General features: G+C 41.7%; 1 protein-coding gene across 1 annotated transcript in view; it reads left to right on the top strand.

The window, feature by feature from the left end:
- TSPAN15 (tetraspanin 15) overlaps positions 1–5,487 on the top strand; it is a 51,073-nt gene extending 45,586 nt beyond the window's left edge. Inside the window, exons 6-8 of the mRNA XM_019507732.1 lie at positions 2,136–2,183; positions 3,721–3,837; positions 4,348–5,487. Of these exons, the coding sequence (XP_019363277.1) occupies positions 2,136–2,183; positions 3,721–3,837; positions 4,348–4,506 (324 nt within the window). The 3' untranslated portion in view covers positions 4,507–5,487. The remainder of the gene's footprint in view (positions 1–2,135; positions 2,184–3,720; positions 3,838–4,347) is intronic.
- Positions 5,488–8,108: the final 2,621 nt, after the last annotated feature.

The following is an 8,108-nucleotide window of genomic DNA, read 5'->3' as shown; positions in this document are numbered from 1 at the left end:
CGCCACCCTTACAGTGAAGTAGTTCATCCTAATATCTAACCTAAACCTATCCTCCCTCAGCTTGTCGCCATTGGTCCTAGTGACTCCATATTGCTAGTCTTCCTGCACATCGGGATGGTTTGCTCCTGCACTCTCAGTAAGGTTTCTTTAAAGTACAGCCAGCTCTCCTGGACTCCTCTCCCCCTCAGACTGGCTTCCCAGGAGAACCTGCCCATGAGTTCCCTGAGCAAGTCGAAGTCTGCTTTTCTGACTTTTTTCTGACTTTTCAGTCTCTTCAGTCCAATTGGGTTCACTGACTAGTTGTAATGGACTATGTCACGGACAATCTTACCTAGTGGTTAGGCCAGCAGAGTAGATCTGCAGATGGAAAGAATCCAAAATACAGGCCCAATATGTTTAGTATGGTAAATTTCCCTCCATTTTGTCAGTTTGCTTTTCTGAAGTTGAGCACCATAGGGTAAGTCCATATAGCACAAGGCAGTGTTGTACTGCGGTATGCTGAGTACACTTCATATCTTTTTGTGAGCCTAAAGTGGTGTAGCCACTTAAACATAGCACTGTGACTCTGTACTGTGTCATTAAGTTTTGCTGAGAGCAGGTTACTGGTTTCAAGTCAGAAGCCAGCGTGTTTGGAGTTGGTGCTGGCACGTCTCAGTATAGCAATGGCTCGCCCTCTGTGGACATACTCTTAATTACAAACCTTTTTTATTCTTTCATTTAATTTAATCAGAATAAACTTATGATCACTTGATCCAAGGCCATTTTCTATGACTAGCTCTTCTGCTTACCAAAGCAAAAGTGGTCCCCATTGCTTGCCTAAACCAAACCTTCTATAGCATATCACCTCATGTTAATTCAGTGACTGTTTGTTAAAGAAGTCTTGCCTATCAGGAATATCTGGGCCCTATCCTTATTACTAGCATTCATTTTCCAATCTATATCAAGGAAATTAGGGTCTGTCTACATGGAACAAATGCAGTGCCAGGTTGTGATACCTGAGCTCTTCCTCTGAATGAACTGCTTTGGGTACCAGAAGGTGTATTAATGTGGCACTTGTTTCCTGACTGAGAAGCAGAGGTGCTTTGTTCAGTCAGCATGCATTGTTAATGCATCTGTACTGCATTTGGTACCTGAAGTAGTTTGGATATCTCTACATGGATTGCATGATATACCTTTAAAGTTTTGTGACGTGACATAATTTCTGGCAATATTTATCTCCCTAATAACATTACAGAAATCTCTATCCATATCCAAATCTAATCAGAGTTCATATAGCAGATTCCCAGTACCTCAGTAGCCCTCTATCCTTCTCCAAAGTGATTTTGACCCAAATAAAATCTTTTATTCATGCTATCCTTTCTTATTTCTATCATGTCATTAATGTTTAGTGCTAGTCAACCATCTTTATCTTTGTCTGTCTTTTCTGAATTGTACATATGCTTCATGATTGCTCTTCTACCAAGTTTCTGTTATTTCTTTAATATCTGGTTTTGCATCCTGCACCAATAGCTTGAGTACCTCCACTTTGTTGTCCAAGCTTCTTGCATTCCAGTTGTTTCAGACTGGCTACACCCTATTTCCTAGCTGTACTGAGACAGTACTTTTACTGCCTGCACCACATACCCAACTACATTCATCATTAATGATACTTGTTTCCTTGCTGTCCTTCAGTGTTTTCAGACTCTAGTGTTCCTTTATACAGCTCCGTATCTTGAATTTTTTTTCTCCCTGGGCACATCTACACGAGAGGCTGACTGCATACTATCCTAATAAGACTGTGTAGTAGCATGTCACAACATGGACAGTGTTAATATGCTACTGTACAGTATATTAGGCTACTGCGCAGTAGCGTCACTTAAAAGTACTAACTAAATGTGCAGTAATGACTGCGCAGTAGTGTCTTACATAGAAGCACCCCCTGTGTTTTAAAAGCAGACATGGATAGTACACAAGTGTCTCCTGATTAGAACTGTCTTAGATAAAACATAAAGGCAAAATACATGGGTTTTTAATATGTACTTTTCTTGAGCACAACCTTACAAGTAAATTTTTATGATGGTTTTACAAAGCTGGTGGATATGTAAAAAGTAAAAATACTTTTTTCCTTCACAATTCTATATATTTTTTCTTTTCAGACAGACATTATCAACACTATGTGTGGATATAAAACTATTGATAAAGAGGTAACTAAAAGAAATTTTTATCACTTCATTATAAAGAATCATGAGAGAGCATTCCTTTCTGACAAAGCAGATGGTTTCTTTATGAATCACTCTTTTTCCTGGTTCAACTTACACAATGCTTTCATTTCAGACTAGGAAAAATACAGCCCAGTTTCTAGTACTGCATATTCAGTGCACAACGGAGTCATTCAATAATGTTAATGCTCTGACTAGAGCTGGGGGAAAACCAAAGTTTCCCATTTTAATAATAAAAAAGCTTTTCTTTTTATTCATACATCCCATTCTTATATCCTACAGTGGGTATAAAATATTGAAGACAAAACGTTGTAATAGTAGAGGAGAAATGGGGCATCCCATGTTTTTGTTGGCAAACTTTTAATGCTCTTCAAGCATAGATGTGAGATATGGCCTAAGCCTGTATTTTCTCCTCTTTTCTGGGAGTTATTCCCATTGACTTCAGTGTCATGGGCTTTGTGAGAACCAGGCATCCAAGTCTGGGCTTGCAGCCTGTAATAGTAGAGTGTATATTGAACAGAAGGCAATAATTTGATCTGCTGGGGATCTGTACAGCCCTGTTTTGTAGGAGTAGTTTTGGCAGTTAAATTGAGAATCAGCTGAAAGTCTCTTTTCCCCTTTTGTGTAAGACACCTAATCACACAATGCCAATTTGAATGACATTTTTTTAGATTGGCAGTACTTTAAATATGATCTGTCACTTAGGCTCACTGGGCACCTATACACATGTTCCAACAAGTTCTAATTAGAACACGTCAGAACAGATTCAACAAATTGAGTCTGCTGCAACGTTCTAATCATGTGTTGCAGTGTCTTATGTATTCAGTGTCCCCACATTTCAAAATGGTGGTGGACACTGAATAACTAAAGCTCATTCAATGCCTCCATTTTGAAATTTGGGATACTGAATACATGAGATGTTGTGGGTGTTTTAATTAGAGTAGCTCCTAAGAGCTACTCTAATTAAATTGTCCATCCCCTGCCCCCCCAACCATGGAGCACATGTAAAAATGCCAGTTGAGTCAAGGGTTGATTCTGCAAGATGCTAAACATTGTTCTGGTTCTGATCCATGGAGCACTGAAGCATGTACTTTACTGGAAACTCACAAGTGGTACCAGCCATTTCAATGGGACCATTCACAGGCTTAACTGCTTTGCTGTTTTGGGACTAGACATGGCTCCAACACCTTCGAGGGTAAACTTTAAATTCTCTTTTCTTGAGTCTATGAGCCAGCTGCAAGACAGGATAGCAACTTGGCCACAGTTTGGATTTTTGCGCTGCAGCAGTTGCAGCCAGGAAGTACTCAGGATGGTTGATAGATATCTCCTATATTTCATGGTATAAAATTGGGATCAGTTGTATTTCTTTAAGTAAACTTAATATTTTAGATGCTTGGTGATAAGGCCATTGCACCAAGTTCATTGGGGTTGCAAGAGCTTGAATGAAGACAGAATTTGATGCTTTATATTCTAAAAAAACACCTTGGCATGCTTTTAATCAAACTGTTATATTATTTTATAGCGCCTGAGCATTCAACATGTTATATATATTCGAGGATGCACAAATGCAGTACTCATTTGGTTCGTAGACAATTACAGCATCATGGCAGGTGTCTTGCTTGGTATATTGTTACCACAGGTAAGGCTAGGTCATTATGTATGTTGTTCATTAAAGGGAATGTTTAGCTCATGGTCTTGGTAGACAATACAGTATTTGATTTGATAAGACTGTTTTTATTTCAAGTTCACATAACTTGGAAGCTGGTGTGGGTGTGCCTTTGTGTCTTCACAGAGGCCCATTGATTTAGTAGCACAGTGTGATATGTTACATTTTTTCATAACCTTTGCCCACTAGTTTGCATCCATAAGACTTAGTTTAACATTCTGAATCCCAGGGTAATTTTCAACAGGCATAATTTATTTTCAACAGTGGGGGGTAAAGGAGGTGGTAGATGTCACTAAAATCTCCTTCATTTCTCCACTTGTGAATTCGCCCTTCCAAAACTGCACTGATTTGAGGCTCTAACTTAAATTGGGGAGGGGGGCGGGGGGGGAGTGTGTGCGTGCGTGCACTTCAGTGTATTACAATAAAAAAAAGTTGGATGAGGAACACATGGTCTCCTTTCATAAATGCTCTTTTATTTTACAGTTCTTAGGTGTGTTGTTGTCATTACTTTACATAACACGAGTAGAGGACATCATTGCCGAGCACAAGCTTAGTGAGGATGCTTCTGTTGCATTCCAGGAAAAGTCAGAAGTTGAACGAGCAGGAACGGGTTGCTGTATGTGTTACCCTGGGGAACAGTAGTTGCCAGGCAGAAAATCTTAAGTAAAGTATAAACGAAGCCTTGTTTTGGTTTGTATCTTTTTCTGCAGATCTTACAGACCTTGGACATAAGCAGTGTTAAAGCCTTTTTGATATTTTTAAAAACAATGCATCAAAAGCAGAAGCCAAACTTCTCCACCCTGTGGTCTTAATTGATTTTCCACTGTGTTTCAGTGCCGAGTATGCTTTGACTTTTCACAGGATTTTTCAGGCAGTCTACTGTGGGGTGTTTCAGAGTCTTAGGAGTGCTAGATTTCATCAGACCAAAAAGTGGAACAGGTGTTTTCCAGAAGTGGACAAATTGCTACTGGACACTGTAACCAGCTCAGTTCAGCCACACCTTTTGTTGCACTAGCCAGCTACTACCATAAGTGACTGCTTGCCTATAATACAAGTTCTGTATCTACTCTCCTTTCCGTGTTTTGCCTCCAAGGAAACAAATGGTCTCCTACAGCACAATCCCAGGAGCCAGCCCTGCTTGAAAACTGTTAACTAAACTTGTTTTTTAAATGATTACTGAAGGAACTGTGATAAGAGACATTTTCTGTTAGGGAAAACTCAGAAGTAAACTTTTTTAAAAGAGAGCTTTTGTTTCTTAACCTGTCATATTTAAATGTTTGTCCTTTCAGATATATTTTCATATTGATTCCTAAACAAAAGGGAGACTTATGTGTGCTTATATTTTGAATCAAATGGCAAATATTAAATAGACATTTAACATTTTTATGCTGGTCCTGATGAACTGATATAACTGTGTGTAATGCCATAAACTTCATTGCTGAATCCTTTGTGCCTTTTAATAATTGGGTATATGCCAATGTTTGAATCAGTCAGGTATGCTTTGATAAACTTTTTATGCAATTTATTACTGTACGGATTTTTATGGCAGCTGCTAGATACTGGATTAATTTGAGTCTTGTATGTATATGTATTTTTCCCTCTATAAATTATCTAGATTGCCTATTGATTTTTGGAGTTCTATTATGTTCATATATTTCATTTTCAAATGTGATTGTGCTCACAAAAAATAAATGTTAATTTTTTTTAAAAAAGCAAATACTTTAAATATGTGCTTCTGAATTTTACTGAGAATATATTCAGTCATGGATCTTAATAGATTATAAATCTTCTCCTAAATCTTTTTCATGAATTTTCAGGCAAGCACACAGAATTGCAAAGATATTTCTGCTGCTGCAGGGCTACAGCTTCTAATATAGTTTCATATTTAGAGATTTTCAGTACAGATACTTCTAAATATGAAAAAAAACGATGAGTGTTTTCCTGAAAACACTATATAGGTTTCCCTCACTTTATGCGGGTTATGTATGTGTGAGTTTGCTCTTATGCAATGACCCTTTTATACCAAAAATTTGTTAGATGCGAGGTAAATTCACTGTTATGCAATCAGTGTGGTGGAAGCCCACAGTCAACTGGTTCATGCGGTGGATTGTGGGAGTGACGTGCACCAAAATATAGTCTCCTGTGTAGATCTGTGCTCTTCACTTGTTGTCTGTGACACGTGTTTCTGTAGTTGCTATCCCCATTATGATAGTGCCCTGTGCCTGTGCACGTTTTCAGTGGTGAACCCCAAAGTGGACCAGAAGTACTTCTGATCCATTTCTGGGTCTGCCAGGGAATGTGCTGGGAGGGCCCCCCATGCACTCTCGGCTCAATGATCGGCTGCGGGTGGTACACTGAGTAACACAGAAAGCTTGCTGGATTATTGGGCTCAATGGGTAGTAATCAATGGCTCAATGTCTATTTGGCAGCTGGTATCAAGTGGAGTACCCCAGGGGATGGTCCTGGGGCTGGTTTTGTTCACTAGCTTCATTAACGATCTGGAAGATGGGATCAGTTGCACCCTCAGCAAGTTTATGGATGACACCAAGCTGGGGGTGGGGGGGGATGTAGTAGATATGCTGGAGTGTGGGCTAGGATTCAGAGTGACCTGGACAAATTGGAGGATTAGGCCAAAAGAAATATCACAGACACATCAGAGGAGGAGGTGGGTAGTCAACAGACTGCCACCCCTAAGATGAGATGCAGGGTGGTGGGGTGGAGGGACTCCCTCCTGCAGGGCACCGAGGGACCCATCTGTCTTCCGGACCCCATAGCCCATGAGGTCTGCTGCCTCCCTGAAGCCCACATGCGGGCTGTTGTGGAGAGAATCCCTAGGCTCATCTGGCCCTCCGACCACTACCCTATGTTCCTCATCCATGTGAGCACAAATGACATGGCTGGGCTGTGTCATGAGTGACTACAGGGCTCTGGGGGCTGGGCTCAAGTCACAGCTAGTCTTTTCCTTTGTGCTTCCAGTTGTGGGTCATGGACCTAGGAAGGAAGGATATGTTGGAGTAGTGAACTGACGACTCCACCTGTGGTGCTGCTGAGAGGGCTTTGGTTTCTTTGACCACATCACACTCTTTAGGGAGAGAGGACTCCTGGGAAGGGATGGCACCCACCTTGCATGGAGAGGTAAGTCCCTGTTCTTGGCCAGGATGGCTGATCTTCTAGATAGGGCTTTAAACTAAGATTTCCGGGGGATGGGGAAACGCCTTGCTGGGGTCGTTTGACCCCAGTACTCTTTCCTGCCATGGCAGGGGGTCGGACTAGATGATCTTCTCAGGTCCCTTCCGACCCTAGAAACTATGAAACTATGAAACTGACTGGAGCATGCCTGGGGACCAGCACAAGAAAATTCTGAAGTTGAGAACAATAGGAGAGCCACTTTTGCAAGAGCTGACGGAATGGTTTTCCCTTAATGTGACAGGAAATCGAGGGTCTCAACTGGAGGACCAAGGTGCCTGTACACTAATGCCAGAAGCATGGGGAACAAGCAGGAGGAGCTAGACCTCCTACTATCCAGTGGGCATTATGATTTAATAGGGATTACGGACACCTGGTGGGACTCCTCACGTGATTGGAATGTAGCCATAGAGGGCTACACTCTGCACAGAAGGGACCAAATAGGGGAAAAAAAGGTGGAGGTGTAGCTCTCTATGTGACTTTTTGAAGGTCAACGTTGGCTTCAAAGAAGAGCGACTTGAAATCCTTTGGATCAAACTATAGGGTGGGGGAGAAGCATGGTGAGAGACTTAATTGTAGGTGTATACTACAGACTACCAAACGAGGGGGAGGAGCTCAATCTGAAGTTCTCTTGAACAGGCAGAGGCTGCGCATGCAGGGGGCATGGTTGTGATGGGTGACTTCAATTACCCAGACATCTCTTGGGAGGAACACTTGGCTAAGTCGGTTTGGTCATGTTGCTTCCTGACCTGTATCAAAGAGCTCTACCTGATTTGGGAAGTGCATGGGCTAACCAGAGGTAATGTTCTTCTAGACTTGGTCTTGGCCAAAGGAGACCATTTGGTGAGTCACTTGAAAATAGAGGGTAGCCTGGGCAACAGTGACCATGAAACCATCATATTCACTGTCTGTCGCAAGGCAGGAAAATCAGCTAGCAGGGTTGAAGTTCTGGATTTCCCAGGTCAAGGGTGGGTGCGGGCAGCGGAGTCCCCCAGGGCTTGGTCCTTGGGCTGGTGCTCTTCAATATCTTCATTAGCGACCTGGACGAGGGTGTGGAG

Source organism: Gavialis gangeticus, unplaced genomic scaffold, assembly GCF_001723915.1.
Source record: "Gavialis gangeticus isolate Ggan-Ray unplaced genomic scaffold, GavGan_comp1, whole genome shotgun sequence".
In the NCBI taxonomy this organism is placed as follows: domain Eukaryota; kingdom Metazoa; phylum Chordata; order Crocodylia; family Gavialidae; genus Gavialis; species Gavialis gangeticus.
The sequence above is the reverse complement of the archived record's forward strand: the minus strand, read 5'-3'. Positions and strand labels throughout refer to the sequence as shown.